The sequence below is a fragment of the Vulpes vulpes genome, chromosome 1, assembly GCF_048418805.1.
Source record: "Vulpes vulpes isolate BD-2025 chromosome 1, VulVul3, whole genome shotgun sequence".
Taxonomy (NCBI): domain Eukaryota; kingdom Metazoa; phylum Chordata; class Mammalia; order Carnivora; family Canidae; genus Vulpes; species Vulpes vulpes.
This window is the reverse complement of record NC_132780.1, coordinates 146369688-146395653: the sequence shown is the minus strand read 5'-3', so window position 1 is coordinate 146395653 and position 25966 is coordinate 146369688. Positions and strand designations below refer to the sequence as shown.

At 35.0% G+C, this 25966-nt stretch overlaps 1 protein-coding gene and 1 pseudogene across 1 annotated transcript; both read left to right on the top strand.

Annotated features, from left to right (window-relative positions):
* LOC112914227 (cysteine-rich secretory protein 2-like) lies at positions 1–25354 on the top strand. Its single transcript, XM_025991221.2, has 8 exons — positions 1–36; positions 7916–7986; positions 10676–10792; positions 12880–12967; positions 17912–18057; positions 18474–18571; positions 20526–20614; positions 24709–25354. Exons 1-8 carry the CDS (start codon positions 9–11, stop codon positions 24834–24836), a joined length of 765 nt encoding a protein of 254 aa, XP_025847006.2. The 5' UTR covers positions 1–8; the 3' UTR covers positions 24837–25354.
* Positions 10923–12289, top strand: LOC112914126 (transcription factor IIIA-like; annotated as a pseudogene).
* Positions 25355–25966: the final 612 nt, after the last annotated feature.

The window sequence follows — 25966 nt, the reverse complement described above, 5'->3', positions numbered from 1 at the left end:
TAAAGCAGATGCTTCACCTGTCTCTGAGAATCAACAGTAAGTAATGTGTTTGTTTTAAGACGAACTATTTATTATGCAAATATATTTATGTTTTTCAGTAGTAAACGGTATGTTGTAAAAGAGTATGATTTTCAAAATGTTGTTAATAACTTTTATTGAGAGTAATGAGCTTAACTTTCGTACTCTTTTTAAACTAAGGAAGTAACATATAGCTCTACTATTCCAAACACAGCAAATTTAATATTCAAATTAAATTTTACTTTTCATTCTAAAATAAGTAATATCATTCCCATATCTATGATTTTGGAAACAATTACACTAGAATTTCCTTTAATAGAAAAATGAAAAACTAAGCATATGTGTCATGTATTCCATATTAATAATTTTACTAATATTCACATTTGTGGATATGTGTTGACACAGGCATTATTAAATAAGGATCAGAAGCTATTTCTAATAATTTTAAATCTATTGAAACAAAACTATAGCACTGACCTAGAGGTAAAAAAACTTCATTAGCAATTATCAGAATAACATACAATTTCCCTCATGAAATTCACTCAAATCAAAAAGGAAGCAAAAGACTCAGAAGTTTTCTGATCATAAGTTAATTTACACAAGCAGCTACATTTTTTAAGCTTACATTTACATAAAGATTTGAATATAATATCTGCTGTATTTTATATAAGGAAACAATTGCCAAAAAGAACTTTTTTTTGGCAAATAAGAAATGATACCTAATGACAATATGTAAGGAGTTATTTACCCTGCAGAGGGAAGATTTTACTTTCAAAATATTTTGTTAGTGTTCTCCTCTACAGCTAGTTGCTATCCAGGGAGCTTAGGGAGGATTTACACTGTTGCCAGAGAAGATCTGGATTTTTGTCTTTTGCCAGTTAAACCAAAACCTACATCTGCCTATATGACTCACCCTCTAGGAGGAGCATCAAGGGAAATTAAACCAATGAAGATTTGCAAATCCAGGAACCACTCCATAATGTTGAGTGGTAAGGTCAGCTGGTGCCCCTGAACTGAGTTCAGATTTGTAAGAGAAAGAGGTAAATTAGGAGGAAGAGTGTCAGACCTCTAAAGTAATGTCTAAATAAGATACTGTTAATAATTCCAGTAATTTCTTTTAATAAATTCAAGTAAGGGCAGTAAATCATACGTGGAAATGGGAAAAAAAAACAAAAACAAAAAACCTTGCTTTTGAGAACTGTCAAGGTGGCTCCTATTATTTAGGTATCTTTACAGATTCCCTAGATGAGAAGTCTAGAAGTTTGGCAAACTTTGTTCAGAGTAATGGGCTGCTTTCTATAGTACAGACCAATGGATGAGATGAAAGAAACTGACCAGGAGGAAGATTAAATATGACGTCAAAAGTTTGAAAAGATTGTATCAAATACTTTTCTGTGCTGATTGGTATGTAGACGTGTCCATACCCATAACACACACATGATACACATTTGTGTTGATGCTTTTATTTTTTATTTTTAGATTTTATTTTAGATAGATTTTATCTATCTATCTATCATCTATCTACCTATGTGTCTATTTGGAGGGAGGGAGAACAGGAGGAGGGGAAGAAGGAGAGGGACAGACTCTATTTTTTAAAATTTTTATTTATTTATGATAGTCACACAGAGAGAGAGAGAGGCAGAGACACAGGCAGAGGGAGAAGCAGGCTCCATGCACCGGGAGCCCAATGTGGGATTCGATTCCGAGTCTCCAGGATCATGTCCTGGGCCAAAGGCAGGCGCCAAACCGCTACGCCACCCAGGGATCCCGAGGGACAGACTCTAAAGCAGACTCTGAGCTGAGTACAGAGCCCAATTTGGGGCTGGATCCACCACCCTGAGATCATGACCCCAGCCAATTTTAAAAGTAGAACATTTAATTGACTGAGCCACCCAAAAGCCCCTGTGTTGATTCTTTTAATGGTATTTTTTTCTGGTCTAATTGTTTGAAACATTTCCATCCCCTTCTTTCAGGAGTTAGGGCTTTGAGGCCAAACTGTCTGGGCTTATCCGCAGGTTCTCTTCTGCATGCAAACATATGGCATTTTATTATTAAATATCTGATCCTGAGACTGGAAATCTGTAAACTGGGGTATTGAATAATATGTACTCTTTAGAATGTTGGGAGTTTTAATGAACCCATAAAGAGCGACACAGTCCTTTACACGAAACACAAAATCACCATAGGATAGCCTCATTATATAGCTCACTTAGAGGCACAGGGATATGGTTCTGAAAACTTGCCCGTAAAGCATTTCATATATTTATAAATTTAATCTCTATTCATCTTTATGGGTAATGCTTAAGAAGGATCTGGTGTTTATTTTCTCCATATAGCAAAGGAATTTCCCCCAAATCAAATGCTAAACAATCTGCTCTTCCTATAATGCTCTTTTTTGCTACCTTGTTTGGTCTGTCTCTTAAATTTTCTATTCACTTTCATTGACCCATTTTTTCATTCCTAATATAACATCCAAATTTTTGTCAACACAAGTTTGAAGTCTATTTTATTAACTAATATGAAAATATAACCAAATTAATCATTCTTATAAAAGGTATATTCAGTTATTCATGGGCCAATCAGAATTTTTATTAGAGTTATAATTTTCACATTAATTTAATTAGGATTGATATCTTTATTATATTAACACATACCATTGCACACCCACACACATGCCTACATACTAGAGGTTCTAAGAGAATTAATTCTGCTCAGATTTTCTCACTATCTTTTCGCTTCTATCATTTTTCCAGAGTTCATATCAAGGTGATAATAAAAAACCTGCCTATTTTGACAGCATGACTGGAACAGAAGCCTACAAGCTTACCTTTTTAAATGGACACTTTTATGAATTCCCCTCTTAGGATCTAAATAAATTCTCCTTAGTTTAGAATTTGAAAATCCTTGCTTCCATAGAATGGACTTTTCAGGCAAGGTATGCCTGTATAATTTTTGTAAATATATGTTTTTCATTAATTAATAAGAAGTGGTATCCTATCTTTAGAAAAAACAACTCATTTATCTTTTTAAGTGAGTGTTTCAAACTTAGTGGTGGTCCTAAAATAAATGTAAAGAAGCAACAAGATGCTATAACTTAATTGTATATATATAAATTTATGCTTCAGAAAGGCACAATCTGCCCTGCTATCTATAATCAGTAGTAAATTATCAACACTTAGAATCGTAAATCTTTGAAATCCCTTTGACTTTTCTCTAGTCATACTTATGAGAAATTACTGATCTCTGGAAAAAGGGAAAGTTATGAATGACAGAGGAGAAAATCTTATCAAAGGAGAGACTTGGTGACAGCATGTGGCAAAATAACTCTCTTAAGGGAAATGATTTAGAAGGAATCTAAGGTTTGTTCCTAAGGAAATCGCAGAGGAGATGTATAACGACACACGTTTAGAAATTATCTACATGCAAGTAAGTGACAGGAAGAGGCAGTTACTTTCCTAATTCTTCCTGATGTTTTCTGTGTGACTCTACCAAATGGAAGTGCAAATAAAATATATCCTATCTGCACCTGCTATTTAGGGTTACTGTATCTGAAATACTTAACTTCCAGAGCCCTGTTTTATGCCAGATTCTTCCCTGTCCTTCTACAAAGTCCAAGAATATGCCAAGGCAAAAGAAAATAAAAGTTTACATTTTGCACACATGGGAAAGTACAGCCAGTTCACACTGTGGGCACTAGAATGATGGGCTCCCCTAACGAAATGCTAAGATTGAGGGCGGGCAGGAATCCTGTCTCACTAACTTGACCATTCTCAAAAATATCTAGCATACTATCATGGGTAAAGTATGTAAAACCTGATGGATGTCTATCTATTAAGGGAAATTGATTGCTGCTGACTTGCAAAAAAGGGAGGATCGTTTTTTTCTCTTTTGCTCTTACATTTTCTAGGAGGCCCACTTGAGGCCACAACAGAAGGATGTGCATGCCCAAGGACACTAGTGTATCAGAGAGTCCCCTGGAGACTCTGTAAGCTCCTGTCTTTCTGTCACTGAGCAAATACAGAGTGAGCCATCTTTACATGCAATGCAGTTACAGAAAAAAGTCAAATGCAAAGAAATTAAGGGAAATAAAACCATGAACATGAATCAGAAAATTTGAATAAAACCAGATTTTATTCGGTGGGCTTTGAATGTTCCTACCCAGAGACAAGCCTCTGAGTTTCTTTGGGGAGATGGACTTAGAAAGGTTCATATTCTTAAGTGATGTATCTAAAATCCAGGTTAAGGACTAACATCAGCAGAGGCATAAGGGGCATATGATCAAAGAATAATGAGGTTATTAATGAGAAGCCCATCCTGACTAGAGTTATGGGAGAAAAGATTACCCTAATGAATTCTGTACCAGGTTGGGTTCTTCAGGTCACAAAATCTGAGACACAGAAGTTAAAGAAAACATTTGGTATCAATTCTGTAGGAAGGAAGGGGAGAGAAGCAAAATTACTCCAAGGTAGAAGTGAAGCTGTAATGTAGTCTTATGGGAGGCTTCAGCCAATCAACTGAAGTGCCTGCAAGCTGAGGGATTTCTGTGGGGAACACTCCCTGCTAAGGCCACAGGCATCCCACTTGACAATACAAATAGTAATGTTAATGCTAAGACAGGATGTCTTAATGTATGTTTTTTTTTCTGTTTTCAAATTGCTCTAACAACACTTACCTCATTCACAAGAACTGTATGAAGTGATCCTATGTCACTAGTGTAACCTGATAAAGATTTTCAGTTTCATATAGCTAGTTAAAGATGAGCTGCGGAAAACAGAATTAAGGACAACACCCAGGCTTCTTAACACCTATAGTGCACTCTTCCTGTTCTCACAGTACCAGGTGTCAATTATCAGTGTTCAGATTTGCCCAGTACAGGGCCAGGCATCTCTAAGAAACAAAAATAGCTTTTGTGGACCCTAACTTTATATGTTTGCTTTATACAGAATTAAGTTAATTTTTCTTTCCATATTTTTTCTTTTGTCTTCAATTTTTCATTTTATTATCCCATCTCTTCTGCTGTTCTACCTAAACATTACAGTATAAACAAAAGCTCTTATTAGTGTTATAAGTAATATTATAATGCTCTAAACAAGTTTAAATTTCCAAAATATTGTAGAAACATCTGCATAATTTGTATCTTTTGTAGAACCCTTATAGGAAATGTTTCCAATTTTGTGATTTTCATCCCAATTATTTCCCTTCCTATTCTATTTACTAAATGGACAAAAATATCTCATTAAAATGCCAAAAAAGTTCTCCATTATTTCACCAAACTTACATATACACAGGGTATCATATCAGTATTTTCAAAACCATAAAATATTTGAGCTTTCTAAGTTTGATAAGTTTTATTTTATATTTGAGGAACAACAGAAAAAGATTGACTTTATTGTTCACATTGTGTTCATTTTTTTCCTAATTTTCTAAAATGTGCTTAGTAATCCACCAGCTGTTTAACAGTCACAAAAAGATTTATAGTAATGCATGCCTTTTTTTGTCAAGGCAGAAAATTCATTAGATGCTTTCATTCTTACCTGGAAGTCCATGCCCCAAGAAGAATAATACAGTTTAGTGGGAAATGGATATTGATGTTAAGAGAAATCTTGGGTTCTGGCCCAGCCATACACTACCTAGAAATGATACCATCAGGAAGTCAATTTAATACCTCTGTGCATCTGTTCTTCTTATATGTGATCAACATAATGTTTAAACTATTAGCTACACCAGGTTGCAAAAGGCAAATAATAGGTTTGACAAAGTCAGAGGCACTTTCCCAAGACTTAATAATCTTTCTGCAAAAAAAAGGCTTTTTCTTTTTTCTAAGTACTGTAATTACAGTAATACAGCGTCATTATAGAAAATGCAGAAAAGGATGTCTCACCAGATGAAGATAAACTCATCTCTTGCATTTCCATTTAATCTCGTTTGTTCTTTCCCTGTCTTTTTGTCTGATGGTTAACTTTGTGGGAGAAGGGGATGAGGTCCTTTTTCTGTTACTGTCCTCCAGGAGAACAATAACATAGTATCTCAGATCTCCCTACACATCAAGGTTGTCAATATCACAATGCAATAAAATTTCTTCTGTTACCTTATCTTAAAAATGACCGCAAATATATGACATAGTTTTTGTCATCTATAGGTAGCTCTAGAAGATTTCAGATTACTACATTTTATGAACCTTCAGACTCATTAAAAAATAACCTAACCTTCAGGGCAGCCTGGGTGGCTCAGTGGTTTAGTGCCGCTTTCAGCCCAGGGCGTGATCATAGATACCCGGGATCGAGTTCCACATCAGGCTCCCTGCATGAGCCTGCTTCTCCCTCTGCCTGTGTCTCTGCTTCTCTCTCTACCTCTGTGTCTCTCATGAATAAATAAATAAAATCTTTTAAAAAATTTTTCTAAAAAATAACCTAACCTTCAAATATCAACTATTGGAATGTGTGTGGCACTGCTTGGGCTACCGTAACAAAATACCACAGACTGGGTGGTGAGAACAACAGAAATTTATTTTTCTCACAGTTCTGAGGGTTCAAAGTCTGAGACCAAGGTACAGGATAGTCAGTTTCTGGTGAGACTTCTCTTTTTGGCTTGCACTGTATTCTCACATGGCATCTTCTTACCTGTATGGAGATGAGAGAGGGAAAGAGAGAGAGAGAGAGAGAGGACTCTCTGGTGTCTCTCCTTATATGTATACTAATCCTATTGGAAAAGGGTTCATTCTTATAACCTCATTTAATCTTAATTACTTCCTTAGAAACCCAAATACAAATACAGCCACACTGGCAACTAGGGCTCCAACATATGAATTTTGGGAGGGCACAAACATTCATCCATAATGGAAGCTAAGGATTTCCCATATACTATTTTGTTAACTTTGAAGCATAAGCATTTTTTGTTATAACACATTGGAGACATAATTGTTATGTCTAATACACTCTAACAAGAGGATATATTCTAATTTATCTGGACATTTTATCTCCCTATGATTGAGTATATAATAAATTATAATGATTTCCCCTTATAAATATTAATGTAATAAAAATGTATGTCTAAATCTTTTCCAGTTTATATTTCCTCAGGATTTCAAGGAGTTAAATTAGTGAGGCAATGATGAGAATTTATTAAGAGTATTAATATGGTTTGGGTGGGTTAATCCAATCTTGAAAGTGAGAAATCCACCTCCTGTTTTTAGATCCAGAAGGAGAATATTGCCTTTTTAAGAGGGATTTGAGGCATTGTAATAAAAGAAAAGGTTTGAATGGAAATGAATGAGGACATTGGCTGCATAGGTATAGTCGAAAGAGTAGTTGAAAGTATTAAAGAAAAGTACTAATTTCCCAATGGATTTATCTAGAGTTCTAAGAATGACAAGTATCTTATATGAGACAGACTCATAGCAGGAAAGAAATGACAAATGATAACTAATAATTTGAAAAGATCTTAATGACAGTATATTTAAAAGGATTAAGAAGGGTTTAGGGAAACCAGTAAGAACTAATACAGTAATGCCAAAGTATTATTAGCATTTGGGAGCTATTACTTCTCCTGAATGGGCAATGTGGAGAAGCCATTTCCAGAACAAGAAACTAGCTACATAGACAAGAGTGTAGAACTAGGGTAAAATTGGGTAGTATATACTTAACATTTATAGGTGTATTTCAAAGGCTTCAATCAAGTACTTCCTTTTGTTCTGTGGATCTCCATTGGAAGGTTGCTTCTGGGTAAATCCATTATCATTCTACTGGCATCATGTAACAAACCTTTTGTTATATAATAAATTTGGAATAACTGAGATCATTACATTGTTATGTCTTGGTTTTTCTCTCTGTATTCCTCAGAAGTTCATACACTAAACAATCCAATGCAGGTCTTTGTTCCCTTTATTTTGTTTTCCCAGCAATGGCCTTATTCTTGGAGTTGCTGTTCCTGGCTCTTGTGTTGCTTCCATTCTTTCCTGCAAATGGACAGGTATGGTCGAAGCTGAAAATGTTTTTAGAACATGTGGAGCAACCCTGGGGAATAGAAAGATATTAGATCAATTTTCAAAAGTGAAAAGGAAGACACAGGTACATCACAAAGTACTCTTTGGTTGCTGAAGTACTTAAAACAAGTCTAAGGCATGGTGACCAATATTGTAGCCTCTGGCCACATGAGGGTGTTGAATACTGGAAATATAGATGGTTGGAACTGAGATCTGCATAAATACATAGCAGAATTCAAGAGTTGGTAAAGAAGGAAGGTAAAATATTTCATTAATAATTTTAGTATTGACTGCATGATGAAAACATATTTTGAATCTGTCAGATAATTAAGTATATTATAAATATCAATTTAATCTGTTTCTTTCTTTTTTTGAAGTGGCCACCCAGAAATTAAAATTACATTTGATGCTATAATTATATTTCTTTTGACAGCAATGCTTTACAGGTTTAAAAGCTAATGAAACTCTTCCTGTCTAAAGATCTTTTGTGATTTCCTTTTATTTAAATCAATATAATCCTCACAGAAAATTAACAATTTATTTATATAATCTCAAATTTATATTATCTCAAATGCTTCACATACATCATCACATTTATTTTCATAGTCATTATGTAAGAATAATTATACCTATTTTTTAAATTAAAAAAAGAAACTTTAGTAAAGATCTTAAATATTTGGATTTTTCATGTTTTACAATTATTATATAAAGGATAAAATGTTCTAATTATTTCTAATATGCTGTTTCACTTTAATTATCTGAAGAACAGAATCAATTATTCCCTTAAAAGTTTGGTGGGTAGATGCCTATATAAGGTGTCTATCTTCTGATCAGAAAAACTCTGAATGTGAAGTTTGGTCAATGCAGTCTGTTTCTACATTCTTCTTTAACTGAGAAAACAAGATAACTAGCACTCCTCAGCCAGGGTTCAGACACTAGTTCAAAACTCATGTGGCATTCAGAAATATAGTCATTATGTTACCATAATTAATTTTCAATCTGAAGATAATTTTTTCATCACCTAGGTCTTCATTCAAAAAGTTTGCTACCTTCCGAATCTCTTTTCTAAAGATTTATTTAAAATATTTTATTTATTTGAGAGAGGGCAAGAGACAGAGGGAGTACCAAGACTTCATTTAATAATTTTAGAGAGAGCGACAGGGCACGTGCAGGAAAGGGCAAAGGGAGAGGAAGAAAGAATTGAAATAAATTCTTTAAGGGTAGATAGATACCTTGTTAGATCCATTTTATGCTCAACACTCTTCATATTCCCTGTAACCTAATAAAAGCTTTCTGGAAACTCATTTAAAAACAACAGACATATCTTCAGTAGGATTTGTATCCACAAAGCAAGATAGTGTAAGAAGGAGGAAATAATGACTTTTTTCTCAGGGACCAAACTTTTGAAGTGTTTGGAAATGAAATTCTATTAAGCAGGTTTTTGAAAGTCAATAGGAAACATCCAAGGATGTTATTTTATGCTTTCTTATAAAGCAGAGGTGGGCCACGGCTAATATTTCACAGGCACATTCTTTCTAGCTTAGGAGTTAGTAGCTGGGAATGTGCTAGACCTATGAATACAATGAAATTCACTATTGGTCCCTGTCCTTAGGAACATACAAGCAAGGGGGAGAAATAGGCACAAAAATAAATAGTGACAACAACAAACGTGGTTAAACCTAAGTTTGCACTATTTGGAGAGCTTTGAGGAAATTCAGTATTGGAGGAAAAACAGAATAACTTACTCCAATGTATCAGGGAAAATCACCAAAGGGCCCTATCTGTTCAGAGTTAGACTTGAAACTCTTGCTCATACAACATAACAGCAATTTGTAATTTTAAGTCATCAAATATCTTAGACCTTGTGGGAACAATTACATACTGTTCTCTATCTCCATGCTAGACACCCCGGCCCCGCACACACACACAGAGAATGATAAAATATACCAAAAATTTCAGCAGCTGATTTAATACTTTATTCTGTTACTAAAAAGAAACAGACTCAGCAATGGCCCATTAATTGGGTGACTTTGTTCCCTCTAAATGGCCTTGGAAATTTTTTAATATTGCAAAATTATCTTCTGAGTGACTCCATGAAATTAGAACATGATAAAATAGATTACAATATCTACCATAATAGGAAGAATAATTTTACTGGAGCATTGAATGCACTTTGAACCTGAACATTCCTTCCCTAACTACATTTTAACTACATTATTTCTCTAAATACAGACCATATCAGGTCAAGGTTTCCTTAAAACCTAAGATGAATCTTGAGGCCCACTCTCATTCCACCTGCTGCAGCCTGTTCAAAAGTGAATGAATATGTTTTAATGTTTCTATTGCGTACTATTATGATTATAAAATAATATCACTCATATGGCTAGAAAAAGCACAATTAGAGTTCTCTTGAAACTAGAAATTGGTATCTGTGGCCTCAGAGGAGATTTTAATTTGTCATGCCATGAATTTCATCCTCATTCTCAAAGCTTCAAATTACTTCTTTCGTATTTGTCATAGCTTTGGCTCAGGTTCATTGGCAATGCTTAACAATTAATATTGACTTGAACTGAATGCTTTTCAAAATGATCTTTGCTCTCTTGAATTCACTTATTCATTCTTAAATGCAATTTTAACAAATGTTAGAAGGGTAACTTTAATGTTATTTCCCTTTAGGATCCATCCTTTACTGCTTTGTTAACCACTCAAACGCAAGTCCAAAAGGAGATTGTAAATAAACACAATGAACTAAGGAAATCAGTCTCTCCACCTGCCAGCAACATGCTAAAGATGGTAAGAGGCAGTGATAAAGGCTAGTGGTGTGAATCAGCAGTGATTAGAGCAGGGAGCTGGTAACTGGCATCTCTGAAGAACCTTGCTTACAAGTTTTGTTTTTGTTTTACTATTTCATTTGAGCTGTGTAATGTGGGCAGAGCAGAAACTAATTTTCCTTATAATGGTTAAATAATTTGTCAAGGTTACAGGGCTCTTAAGTTGGGAAGGCAAAATTAGAAGCCAAATCTTCGGACACCAAATCTGAAGCCATTGCAATTTTGTTCACAATCTACCCTCGTCTAAAATAAAGGAGGTCCCGGCTCTGGGCTTGGAGTTTGTACAATTTCGCCACGTGATTCCGAGGTGCGGCTACGTTTAGGAGGCACGGAGAAAGCACACGGCCAAATAGACCCCTAAAGAAGACAAACCAGTAATAGACCATTTGTTTGTGACCATGAAGGCTGTGGCAAAGCCTTTGTCAGGGACTACCATCTGAGCCGCCACGTTCTGATTCACACTGGGGAAAAGCCATTTGTTCGTACAGCTAGTGGCTGCGATCAGAAATTCAACACAAAATCAAACTTGAACAAACATTTTGAACGCAAATACGAAAATCAACAAAAACAATATGTATGCACTTTTGAAGGTTGTAAGGGAAAATCAACAAAACAATATGTATGCACTTTTGAAGGTTGTAAGGAGGCCTTCAAGAAACACCAGCAGCAAAAAGAAAGAAGAAAGAAAGAAAGAAAGAAAGAAAGAAAGAAAGAAAGAGGAAAAAAAAAAAAAAAGAAACCCCAGCAGCTGAGAATCCATCAGTGCCAGCACACCAGCAAGCCGCTGTCCAGGTGTGCCCATGAAGGCTGTGGGAAACACCTCACCTCACCCAGCAGGCGGAAGCGACACGGGAAGGTCCACCAGGGCTATATGTGTCAAAAAGACAAATGTCCCTTTGTGGCCAAAACATGGACAGAGCTCCTAAAACATGTGAGAGAAACCCATAAAGGACATAAAATGTGAAGTATGGCCAGAAGACACTTAAGCGCATGGATCACCTTAAGCAGCACATGAAAACCCACGCCCCAGAAAGGGACGTGTCCCTTCTCTTGTGTCCAAGAGAAGGCTGTAGCAGAACCTCCACGACCGTGTTCAATCTCCAGAGCCACAACATCCTCTCTTTCCACGAGGAGAGGCGCCCATTCACCTGTGAACAGGAAGGCTGTGGCAAAACGTTTGCAATGAAACAAAGTCTCACTAGACAGGCTGTTGTGCATGACCCTGACCAGAAGAAAATGAAGCTCAAAGTAAAACGATCTCGTGAAAAACAGTTTGGCCTCTCGTCTCAGTAGCTATATCCCTCCTAAAAAGAAACAAGAACAAGGCTTATCTGTGCCTAAGAACGGAGAGACCCTGAACTGTACCGAAGACAAGGTGCTCTCAACAGTTGCAATCCTTACCCTCAACTAAACCTCACATTGCTTTGTTTAAACGACTACACACGAGTGAGCTATTTCCTCTCAGAACCACATTTTTCTTTATTAAACTCAACTGATGCACATCTGAAAAATAAAATCAAAATAAATAAATAAATTAATTAATTAATTAAATAAAATAAAAAAGGAGGTCCCTCTCCCTCAAAATCAGAGCCATGTAGGGTAAGTAATAGTCCACTTTTCCAAGACACGATCCATAAAAGCTAGATATTTCCCATTTGAATGAAATGGATTGCAAGTGGAATTGGGAACGATCTAGGTCAGTTTATTACTATTGAAGTATAATTTAAAGAGTTCACATATTGATAAATATTTAGTCTAGCACTATTTACTAAAAATCCACAGGTGTGGCTCCTGTGTTATTATAAATTGTCAGATATTGTATTAGATATTTCTCTCAATAGACACATCATTTATGGACTTCTCATGTGGAAATTGGCACTGGAGCAGATAAACACACACAACTAACAAAAAGATCTTATCATACCAATGATAATTAATATATCCAGGGAAGTTTTAAAGTGGTGTATATTAAATTACCAGTAAGATTATAAAACATACGTTTCATTGGAGTTGAATCTTCAAGTGTATTTTTTTTCTTGTGACATTTAGGAATGGAACAAAGAAGCAGCAGCAAATGCCCAAAAGTGGGCAAACAAGTGCACCTTAGAACATAGCCCAGCAAAGGACCGAGAAACCAGTATGTAAATGAGTAAATATTTGTTAATAAATGAACAAGTAAAATAATATTGGAAAGATCAAATAGAATTGTGGAACATTGTGGTATGTTGTAAGAAGTGAATAAATGTTGCTTATATTGCTCTTTTAAAAAAATCAAACTCTCTGTAGGAGGAGAGACAATTATAAGTATCATTTTGTCCTTGTTGATTGTTTACATTATACAAATAATTTCTAAAGCAATACTTCATTCGTTCCTCTCAACCAGCTCATGAGTCAACAGGTCATTTATCATCATTTCTCCAGCTTCAAAGATTAGGGACATAGGAGAAATATCCTAGGAGCACATCCCAAAGTTGCATCATATACTGTAAAGTTAACCAAGCTATTGGTTGATTGATTTCTATTTCTATTGATTGATTGATTTCTATTTTTTATTCTTTTATTTAAATTCAATTTGATTAACATATACTGTAATTTTCTATTGATTGATTGATTGACTGATTTCTATTTTTTATTCTTTTATTTAAATTCAATTTGATTAACATATACTGTATTATTAGTTTCAGAGGCAGTATTCGGTGATTCATCAGTTGCATACTATACTAAGTGCTCACTACATCAAGTGCCCTCCTTAATGCCCATCACCGAGTTACCCCATCCCCCACTACCTTCTTTCCAGCAACCGTCAGTTTGTTTCCTATAGTTAAGAGTCTCTTATGCAATCTCTTGCCTCCCTCTCTGTTTTCCTCTTATTTTTCTTGTCCTTCTCCTATTTTTATCTGTTTTGTTTCTTAAATTCCACATATGATTGCAATAACATAGATGGGACTAGAGGATATTATGCTAAGTGAAATGTCAGTTAGAGATAGATAGGTTTATTGATTTCTAATCCACTGTCCTTTTTGCAGTACTGTGTAGCTGTTTGATGTTTGGATATCTCCTTATTTTGTATTCACATATATACTGAATCATGTGAATTGTTCCTGAATTTTGCTCTAAAAATACTTAAACTTTTAAAATCATGATGCGTATTTTGTGTATGTTCATTCAGTTTTTACTTTTTGATAATAGTCAAGTAGTTTGTATAGTCTGTGTACCTATAATGCATAGAATAATATATTACATGCAAAAAGCTGCAAAATTCTCAAGAATTATAAAAACCTATGAGAGAAAACTTCTATGCATAAACTTTACATAAGATATTTATTTACTTTATCAGATATGATAGGCATACTCACTTTGACAGTAGTGAATTATTACCTGTAATTTCAGTAGAACTAACTATTGCTATTTATATTGTTGATGTTAACATTATAATGAAATTATGAAGAGCCATACAGCATTCAGGAGGAGAAGATTAAAACAAATAGTCTTGAGATCAAATTATGTTAGATTCTTAGTTTCCTTCTTTCCATATTAAAGAAAATATCCAAGAATATTTTATACTCCCTTTAAGCAATATGTAGACATTATATTTCAAACTACCAAAATGTAAATATTGAGAGCTTAAAAGATAGCAAATATTTCTGGGCTGCAAGGCATTTTGTTCTTCTTATTTTTTAAATTAATTTTATTGTAGCAACAATGCTTTTTTAAAAATTCTGTTGTAATAAGAATACTTAACACGAGTCCTACACTCTTGACCAATTTTTAAATGTATTGTAAATATACAATATTGTTGACTATGGTGCAGTGTGGTACAGCAAATGTCTAGAATTGATTCACCTCGCTTACCAGAAATTTATTGATTAGTAAGTCCTTATTTCTCCTTCCCCTCATCCCCAGCCATTACATTGCACTCTTTGATTCTGTGAATTTGGCTATTTTAAGTATTTCATGTAAATGGACTCATGCAGTAATCTCTCCGTGACTGGCATATTTCCCTTAGCATCGTGTCCTCAAGGCTTATACTTGTTATCACACGTTGCAAAACTTTTCTTTTTTTATAATATGAATTATATTCATATATATATATATATATATATATATATATATATATATATAATCTTATCGTCCATTCATCTGTCCATGGGCATTTAAGTTGTTTCCAAATGTTGCCTATTGTGACTAGAGCTGCAATGAACATGAGGGTGCTAATATCTCTTCAAGATCCTTGAAGATCCTTTCAATTCTTTTGGATAAATGCTCAGAAGTGGTATTGCTGGATCATTTCGTAGTTCTACTTTCCATTTTTTAAGGAACCTCTATACTGTTTTCCACAACAGCCATACTATTTTTTTCATTCTCATCAACAGTGTACATGATTCCAATTTCTCTACATCCTCACCATCACTTGTTGTCTTTTGTTTTTTTTTTTTTTTGGTAATAGACATTGCAACAGGTATAAGGTGATATCTCATCATGATTTTGATGTACATTTTTCTGATTAGATTAGAAATGTAATGATGTACATTGCTCTGATGATTAGTTTTCACATAGCTGTTGGTCATCTGTATATCTTCTTTGGAAAAACACCGGTTCAAATCTTCTGCCAATTTTTTGAGCAGAAGACTTGAAGCATTTATCTAAAGAAGATATACAGTTGGCCAGCAGTGACATGAAAAGATGCTCAACATCACTCATCACTCAGGTAAATACTAATCAAAACTACAATAAGATATCACCACACAACTGTCAGGATGACCAAAATAAAAAATAAAAGAAACAAATGTTGGAGAGGCTGTGGAGAAAAACAACCCTCATGCACTGTTCATGGGAATGCAAACTGTTGCCACCACTGTGGAAAAGAGTATGGAGGTTCCTTCAAAACTTAAAAATAGAACTATCTTGCAATCCAGTAATTATGCTACTGGGTATTTACCCAAAAATTACAAAAACACTAATTCAAAGGGATACATATGCCTCTATGTTTATAGCAGCATTAATTATAATAGCCAAGTTATGGAAGCAACTCAAGCGTCCATTGATAGATAATGGATAAAGATATGTATACACACATGAACACATATATAATGCAATATTATTCAGCCATTAAAAAGGAAATTTTGACATTCTCAGAGAGGCATATCAGAAACCAGTCTTCGGGGAAGCTCCTGGAAATTTTGTGGCACTCGATACCCAGACCTTATTTTTCCTGCCCCAGGGAGAAATAGGCAGCAGTAGCGTTAGTCTGATTGCTCTGTGCTGAACTGGGGAGAGGAGCATTGGCATCTACCAATCCAAACCACCATCTCTGCTCTCACCCAAGGAGCCTGTGCAAAGCCCATCAGAGCTCCAAGATTGGCAAGACAGATGTCAGGTCTTTAGGCAGCCTTGGAGAAATTGGATCATTGGACACATCAATCAACTCTTTGCTTCCCCAGGAGGAAGCTGAGAACTATGATTTTTCCATTACTTGCTCTGTGTTGAGCCAAGGGGAAGAAATGTGGTACTTACCGCCAATGCCACCGTCTCCATTCTGGTCCAGGGGGCTAGCCTCTGCCTGACTGTCAGAGTTGCAAGAAGCCAGACAACTGGCAAGCTTCCTTACAGAAGGTTGGAACACTGGACAGATGAACCAACTCTTTGCTTCCCCTGGGAGAAGCAGGGAGCTAGGAGACACCTTCCTGATCAGATGACAGGCACTGGGCTGAACATAGGCATTCTAGCAAGAGGGTGTCCCAGTTTCCCTACCCTGCAGGGGCAGTGAGTCTGGGTTCATATTCTCCCAGGGTAACTTTGGATTTCCCTCAAGGGCAAATTGTTCAGGAATTGTTGCTGGATCAGGGTGTTAGAGGAAGGAGAGTCCAGGGCTTCCTACTCCACCATCTTGCTGATGTCACCATCTGCAAGGCTCTTCTTTGCCTAATAAGATTTGGCCTTAGGACATTCTGATTTAGTGATTAAGAGGACCCAAAAGCTTTGAAATCTGCCATCTATCCTGATGTCAGTTGCCTCTTAATTGGAGCCCTTAGAGACTGCTTGTAGAACTTTTTTCCAAGTGCACGCAAAATCATAATCATAAACACTTAGAAAGGGTCCGATATGTGCAAAATCTCTGGTGAAGGCAGACAATAGGAAGAGAAAAAGAAGAAAAAGTTGGTCAGTGTCTTTTGCAAATTTACAGTACAAAGCTGAGAGCACAGGAGACATTACATACGTGAAGAATTTAGCATAAAAAAGAATGGAGGGTAATATACTGAGTGAATTAAGTCAATTGGAGAAGGACAATCATCATATGGTTTCACTCACATGTGGAATATAAAAAATAGTGAAATGGATTATAAGGAAAAGGAAGGAAAATGAGTGGGAAAGATTAGAGAGGGTGACAAAACATGAGAGATTCCTAACTCTGGGAAACGAATGAAGGGTAGTGGCAAGGGAGGCAGGCAGGGACATGGGGTAACTGGGGGATGGGCACTGAGGAGGGCACTTGATGGGATGAGCACTGGATGTTATACTACATGTTGGCAAATTGAACTTCAATAAAAAAATTTTGAAAATTAAAAATAAAAAAAGAATGTATCTCTGATTTTTCTCAGAGGATTTTTAAAGCATAAGGTCCTTTTAACTTATTCCAAGTTTTGGATGTTGATGACAGGCTCAGCATGCTATATAGATCTGTCTTTTTCTTTTTTGAAAATATTAATTTATTTATTTTAGAGAGAGAATGTGTGTGAGTAGGGGAAGGGTCAGACAGGGAGGGAGAGAGAGAGAATCCTCAAGCCGACTCTGGGCTGAGTGGGCAGCCTAATGCAGGGCTCAATCAGCACCCTGAGATTATGACCTGAGCTGAAATCAAGAGTCAGCTTCTTAACCCACTAAACCATCCAGGTGTACCAAGACAGGTATGTCTTCTATTCAGCTTTAGGGCTGAGAAATACAGGAGCCCTTTTATTATGTATTAACAGTTATGAGTATAGGCACTGTGTTTGAAGGGCAACATCCTTGTGTTCATATAGTTGATTTTTTTTGCCATTCCACGCATTATTTCTTTCCTCAAGGATGATCTGATTCTCTTTAGATACAAAATGTGGTGAGAATCTCTTTATGTCAAGTTACCCTGCTTCCTGGTCAGATGCAATCCAAAACTGGTATGAGGAGCACCATGATTTTGTCTATGGTGTAGGACCTAAGAGTTCTGATGCAGTTATTGGACATTACACCCAGGTAAGAGAAACAAATGAAAATACTTCTATCACAAATGCTTTAATATGAAAGCATCTCTGAATTATGACCAAGTCCAATGTTCAATTTGGGTAAGAGCTTGAATAGATAAAATAGTCCTGGCTGGTACTTCATCTAGAGCTGTCAATTTTCTTTTCCATAGCTGATGTAACACTTGGTAAGGAAGCATGTTCTGTACTTTTTCAGAATTTTAGAAATGGATAAAATAGTTAGTGGACATTAAAATACAATATTTTAAAATTTGTGATTTGTTTCAATAATTGAGCTAATTATTTTTGAAGGGTACCTGGCTATAAACTATAATAGTAACATTTTTTTGGTTTTACATTTGCCACTATTTTTTAAATATTTTCCCTCTTATTTAATATATTCTCATATATTCCTTTCTGGATTTGTAGGTTGTTTGGTACTCTTCTTATCATGTTGGATGTGGAATTGCCTATTGTCCCAATCAAGAGAGTCTAAAATACTACTATGTTTGCCAATATTGTCCTGCGTAAGTATATACCTTAGAGGGTAGTGCAATACCACTAAATGCAATTTAATATTTGAAAATTCTTATATAGTAAACAAACTAGAATATAAAACATAATTCAGTGAAGGGAAGGAATAAATCCTTTTTTCATTTTTAAAAATCATTGTGTAGTTCATATGCAATGTCACATTAGTTTTAGGTGTTTAACATAGTAACAAGTCTCTACTTTACACTATGCTCACCACAAGGGTAGCTATCACCAGTCGCCATCCAATGCTTTTATACCATTGACTATAGTCCCTGTGCTGTACTTTTTTATCCCCATGACTCATTTATTCCATAACTGGAAGCCTGTATCTCCCACTCCCCTTCAACTCTTTTGCCCATCTTCCCATCCCTGCCCATCTGGAAAACATCAGTCTGTTCTTGTACTTATCTGTTTCTACTTTTTATTTTATTTTTTAGAATCCTCATGTAAGTAAAATCCTATGGTATCTGTCTTTCTCTGTCCAACTTATTTCACTTAGCATAATACCCTCTAGGTCCATCCAGAAGGAATAAATCTTTGGAAATGCTTTTAAGTTGAGATACATTCAAATTATCATGGAAGAAACTACGTTCTCCATTCCAAGTACAAAATCTGAAGCTCTCTCAGTTACAAAGTGACATCTTTTCTCTCAGTCGCCTTTCCCTTGGGCTCATGGCTATCCATGAGCATGGGTAGTGCACATTTCCCTAGATTTGATAGCATCAGTTCTCACTAACTTCACACTTTAAGAAGTGACTTCCTGATGAATAAGCAAGGGATGATAGTGGAGTGGCCAGTAGGGGATGGCAGATGGTGATTTCGGTTCTTCCTGTTAAGATATTCCTTGCCCTGCTTATCTAAAAAACCACCTACATTATTACCATAACAGATGATGGTAGACTGTAGGTAACCTGAGCATATGGATCTCCAGGGTGAGAAGTAAAACCTCCAACGTCATTTTCCTGCAGGCACTTACTAGGGTTTAGTAGAAAGAATGGAAATTTCCTAGAATAGTGCATCCAAACTTACTGGTTGACTGTAAGAGAGGAGGATCTGGATCCAGGCATCTGAAGTGAAAGTTGGAGTGAATGAGGAAAAGCAGTGGTGAGGGAGTTTCCAGAATATATTTGTATGTATTCCACATTTTCCAGGGGCTCACACATGGTTTGTTATATCCCATGCAGGGAATGAGATTCAGATACATTGCTGTGCGTTGTTTGTCCACCTCGTACAATTGAGACTGTCTTGAATAATATCCATCAATGAGATGTAGGCTACTTACTAGCAGACTAATACACCTTAGCGATTAGTGTTAATAAAACCATTTTTTCTTACCTTCTCCTTTTTTGTAAACATTAAAAACCACACACAAAACCTCTAGAGATTCAAAAACCTTCCTAAGCTATCCTATCTCCCAAAAACACACACCAAAAACTATATTAAAATCAACCCCCCCATCTAAAGCCAAAATTATCCAGGGACTTTACCTTCCTTAGTTCATATTACAGAAATTGTTATATTTCTTAAATATAAAATTATATGTAACTTTAAGCATTTCCATACTGCAACTTCTAAGTTGCAGGAGCTTGTGCTGTCTTTCTAAGGGATATGTTTTATCACTAGCCAGTACCTTGGGGTACACTGCTTCAGCAATTTGACCAAGTCTTCTGGGGGAGAAAGAATGTTTTCATATTGAATGAAATACACTATGAAAATTTTAGACCCATTTATTCCATTTCAATTGGTCAGGTTGTGAAATTATGGTCAAAGAAGTTAGTGAATGTGAATTATTTTCTTTACATTGTTATCTGGTACATTTTGGGAACTTTAGTTTTTCAGCTATTTGACTTGATGGAAAACATTGATATTCAGTTATATGTGGTGATAGATGCTATCCTGGGAGCATAAACTAAACTGCTGTTTGACATTCTGTATTTCAAATTTCAGTGGTAATCTTGTTAACAAGATGCATACCCCTTACCTAAAAGGAAAATCTTGTGCCAGCTGCAAATATCACTGTGACAAAGGACTCTGCAGTAAGTTTTAAGTCATTAATTTGTTAGTATATATGATAAAATGGCCTGACTTCTTTTGTCCCTTATGGGAACCTTTTATTTTTTTAATTCTTTATTTAAATTCAATTTAATTAACATATACTTTATTATTAGTTTCAGGGGTAGAATTTAGTGATTCATCACTTGCATATAATAACTAGTGCTCTTTACATCAAGTGCCCTCTTTAATGCCCATCACCCAATTATCCCTTCCCCCATCCACCTCCCCTCCAGCAACCCTCAGTTTGTTTCCTAGAATTCAGCATCTCTTATAGTTTGCCTTCTTCTCTGTTTTCATCTTATTTTATTTTTCCTTCCTTCCCTCTATGTTCATCTTTATCCATCCATTTGTTGATGGACATCTGGGATCTCTCCATAGTTTGGCTATTGTGGGCATTGCTGCTATAAACAGTGTGGTGCATGTGCCCCATCAATCAAATCACTATGTTTGTATCCTTTGGATAAATACCTAGTAGTGCAATTACTGGGTCATAAACTAGCTCTATTTTTAAATTTTTGAGGAATCTCCATACTGTTGCATCTTACCAACAATGTAGGAGGGTTCCTCTTTCTCTACATACTCAACATCCAATATCTGTTGTTTCTTGAGTTGTTAATTTTAGCCATTCTGACCTGTACTAGGTGACATATCATTGCAGTTTTGATTGTATTTCCCTGATACTGAGTGATTAGGGCATTTCTTTTCATGTGTCATTTGGCTATTTGTATGTCTTCTTCAAGATAAATGTCAGGTCACATTTTCTGCTCATTTCTTAACTAAATATTTTGAGGGTTTTTTTGGTGTTGAGTTTGATAAGTTCTTTATCGATTTTGGATACTAGCCTTTTATATGATAAGACATTTGCAAATATCTTTTCCCATTCTGTGGGTTGCCTGTTAGTTTTGTTGACTATTTCCTTTCTATGCAAAAGCTTTTTATCTTAATGAAGTCCCAATGGTTCCTTTTTGCTTTTATTTCTCTTGATTTTGGAGATGTATTTAGCAAGTAGTTGTGGCAGCCTAGATCAAAGAAATTGCTGTCTATGTTCTCTTCTAGGACACTGATGGATTTCTGTCTCACATTTAGGTCTTTCATCCATTTTGAGTTTATGTTTGTGTCTGGTATAAGAAAGTGGTCCAGCTTCATTTTCCCACATGTTGGCTCCCCAATTTTCCCAACACTATTTGTTGAAGAGACTGCCTTTTTTTCTTTGGATATTCTTTCCAGCTTTGTTGAAGATTAGTTGAGCACAGAGTTGAGGGTCCATTTCTGGGTTCTCTATTCTGTTCCATTGATCAATATGTCTGTTTTGTGTCTGTACCTATAATGTCTTGATGATCACAGATTTGTAATAGAGCTTGAAGTCTGGGATTCTGATGCTTCCAGCTGTGGTTTTATTTTTCAATATTCCTTTAGCTATCGGGATCTTTTCTGGTTTCATACAAATTTTAGGATTATTTGTTCCAGCTCTGTGAACAATATTGATGGTAATTTGATAGGGATTTTATTGAAAGTATAGATTGCTTTGGGTAGTGTAGACGTTTTAACAATATTTATTCTTCCAATCCATGAACATGGAATGTTTTTCTATTTCCTTGTGTCTTCTTCAATTTCCTTCATAAATGTTCTATAGTTTTCAAAGTATAGATCTTTAATCTCTTTAAGTTTATTCTTAAGTATTTTATGGCTTTTGGCCCAATTGTAAATTGGGATCAATTCTTTGATTTCTCTTTCTTCTACCTCATTGTTAGTATATAGAAATTCATCTGGCTTCCGTGCATTTTTATATCCTGCCACTTTGCTGAAATCCTATATCCATTCTAACAATTTTTTGGTGGAGTCTTTTCAGTTTTCTACATAGAGTATTGTCTGATGAACAGATGATGCAAAAATTCTCACCAAGATACTAGCTAGTAGATAGTATATTACATAGTACATTAAAAGGATTATTCATCACAACTGTGTGGGCTGTAAGGGTGGTTCAATATCTGCAAATCAATCAATGTGGTACACCATATTAATAAAAGAAAGGACAAAAACTGTATGATCTTCTCAATAGATGCAGAAAAAGCATTTGACAAAATACATTTTTTTCTTGATTAAAAACTCTTCTGCAGTGTAGGAATAGAAGAAACATACCTCAGTATCATAAGAGCCATAGGCCCCTCTTTCTTTTTAAGAATTAGGAAATCTTCTGATTGTAACTAACTTAAGTAATGCCTTCATACAAAAGACAAGAGTAAAAGTATTCAAGAGAGTGTTTTTAATCAAAACTTTTATGCATTATCTATATATTATTTGCAATGAAAATCCTGTTACCACATGTAACCTAAGGAAACATCTACCATCAATGTATATTTGTGATATGCTGGACTTGTTATATATTGGCATATCTAAAACTGTTTATGTGGAAATAATTTATTGTAATTAAATATATTTTCTACCAAAGTTAATGCAATTATATCAAAGTGACATTTTATAAAGAGAAAATATGTACAAAATATAAAGGTGTTAGACCACAGACACACTTCAGTTCAGACACCAAACATTCTTTATACACCAATGAGTTCATCGTTCTAAATTCTTCATTTTCCCCATAGTATAGTTAGAATAATCAAGTTTAATTTAATAACCACTAGCACTTGTGTTTGCTAGTAATTTTTACATACTTTTAAAATGTCAATCAAATATGTATGTAGCATTATTAGCTCACAGAAGTTTCAAAATTATTTTAGCAAAAAGATTAAATTCAGTGTCATATAATATCTCATGTTTAATGTTGTTATGGATATAAATACAAAGAGTTAGTATTTTTGTTTAGTTGAGATAGGTTATTAAAATTTTGAACGACACAGTTGACTGAGATTTTTACATTTCAAATGCATTCACTAGACTGAACTGTAGCATTCTTTCTGAGGTATTGTATAGCTCTAATTCAGTGTATTGATGATATCAAAGCTATACATTAATTAAAGAAGAAAATATTTACTCCTCTGCTGAATACTATTTGTTAAGGGGTTTGGAATTTATCCTGTTAGTAATAATCAATCAATTGGAATATTTTTAATTAGAAGAATGATGAGATCAGAATTGTGTTTTATAAAGATCTGGCAGTAGTATGGAGCAACAAGTAGATGGAAGCTGGCTCAGAGACTGTTGAAAACATGGGTTCAAAAAATAAATGGAAATGGAGTTTTTACTACATTAGGACAAAATAAATGAAGAGAAATAGTAATGAGCGCTAGGGGATAGGAACGTAGTAGAAAAAACAGTGTTTTTTACTTGCACTTGTTGAGTATAATAAAAAGTAGAGAGCAGTGAGTTCATGTTGATTCCCAGTTCCTGGTTTGAATTATGTAGTTAGGACTTTCATTTCTCTGATATTAGGGGAATTGAGTTGGGAGTTGGGGAGAAACTACAAAGAAATGCCAAGCCTGTAGGTAGAATAATGAATTTAGTTTGAGAGTTATTGTGTTTGTGTCCACTGAGGGACTTCAAAGTAGAAATGTCTGATAATAATTGTGAAATTCTCTCCTGTTTTTACATCCACATATTCTCATAATGATTTCTTACTCTTGAAAGAAAGATTAGTGACACTAAAGTCTACATAGAGCAACAGTGTCTAATATAACTTTTTGCAATGATGGGAATGTTCAAGGTTTGCTCTGTCCTGATAAAATAGCCCCCATATTGGTTACTGAGCACTTGGAATGTACCACCAATGAGCTGAAAATTTATTTTTTAATGTTATGTAATTTTAATTAATTTAAGTTTAAATTTAAACAACCATATGGTTAAAGGCTATAATTTTGGACAGTGTAATTGTAGAGAGACTCATTGAAATTTATTTCCTTTTCTGAGGGACGAAAATAGGTCAATTAATTTTAGAAACATCTCAAAAAGCTCAAATTTTAGAAGTAATGGATTAATGTGTCCCTTTGCATCAATCATAATGTAATGATACCAACATGTTTGCTCAATAGTTCTCTCCCCACTTACATTGAATTTATTGTTTGTGTTGCTGCTATGGAGGAAAACGATAATGAACTGACTAATTTCTTTGTTTTTATTACAGCTAATAGTTGTGAGTATGAAGATAAGTATTCTAACTGCAAGGATTTGAAGAATACTCTTACCTGCAACCATTATTTTGTCAGTGATAATTGCAAGGCTGCCTGCAAATGTGAAGACAAAATTTATTAAATGCTCAATACAGACAAGGAGGCCTAAGTGTAGGAGGACCATGTCATTTCTATGCATTATCACAGATGTTGTAAGCATGTTAGCTACAAATTTGATTCCAAAGAATGAGTATTTTTCTCTTGGGTCTACTTTTTATTTTACAGAAATCTCTTTCATACAAAGCATTTAAAAATAGCATAATCTGGAATTATCTGTTTCTCATATAAAAGTCATGTGCAATAAGGAAATTCTGAGAAAGCTTTACAGACTAGAAGGGACTAAGAAAACATGAGAACTAAATGAAATGTGGTCTCCTGGATCAGATCCTCAAACACAAAAGGCTCATTAGTAGAAAAAATGGTGAAGTCTGAATAGAGTTTGAATTGTTTTTGATAGTAAAATCCATTTCTTAGTCTTGACAAATGTACTAGGGTAATGCAAGATGATGACAATAGGGGAAATTGAAGCTGGGTGAAGGTATATGGGAATTCTCTGTACTATATTAGCAAAATTTCCATAAATCTAAAAATATTCCAAAATAAAAGATGCATTAAAAACAACAACACCTTTCTTTTTTTGAATCTATAATGCTTGGAAAATTTTTCTCTTGATTATCTTGCTATCTTTTTTTAGATACCACTTCCCCACCCAGTGTCGTCAATTCCTCTATTCCATTGCTAAGTGTTTGATTTTATTTTTTTCATGGAGCTTTCAGATAATACCAATGATTGAACTGTCACACTAGACTCACATCCTTATCCAAGTGTCAAAATTCACAAATTATTTCAAGGACAGAAATAGTCATAGGGAAAGCTGTGCTTTCCATCAATGCAGCTCCTGGATGCTATTTTTGCAGCACGTTTCTTAATCTCTAAGGTGAAAGACTTCCTAATTAGTCTACTTTCAAACCCCTCATAGACTTGAGCATGAGCCTTGAGGAGTCTTACTCTTACTCTTAAACTGACCTGCAAGAAGTTGAATGATATTATTTATACTCTCCTTGCTAATCTCACTTCATTCCATTCCCCTTTATTTCTATGCTCCAATAATGATCAATGATCTTATTAAATTCTCTCAAGTTCCTCAAGATTTTCTTTACCTAAGGGCATTTTTGTTAGCTATTAGCTCTGTCTGAAAGAGTCATTCTTCTA

What these genes read in the sequence shown, in the direction of transcription:
- LOC112914227 (XM_025991221.2), top strand. Translation starts at nt 9, where the DNA reads ATGCTTCACCTGTCTCTGAGAATCAACA. An exon ending in CCTGTCTCTGAGAATCAACA is followed by an intron (nt 37 to 7,915) that starts GTAAGTAATGTG and finishes TTGTTTTCCCAG; the next exon opens with CAATGGCCTTATTCTTGGAG. An exon ending in CTGTGACAAAGGACTCTGCA is followed by an intron (nt 20,615 to 24,708) that starts GTAAGTTTTAAG and finishes TTTTTATTACAG; the next exon opens with CTAATAGTTGTGAGTATGAA.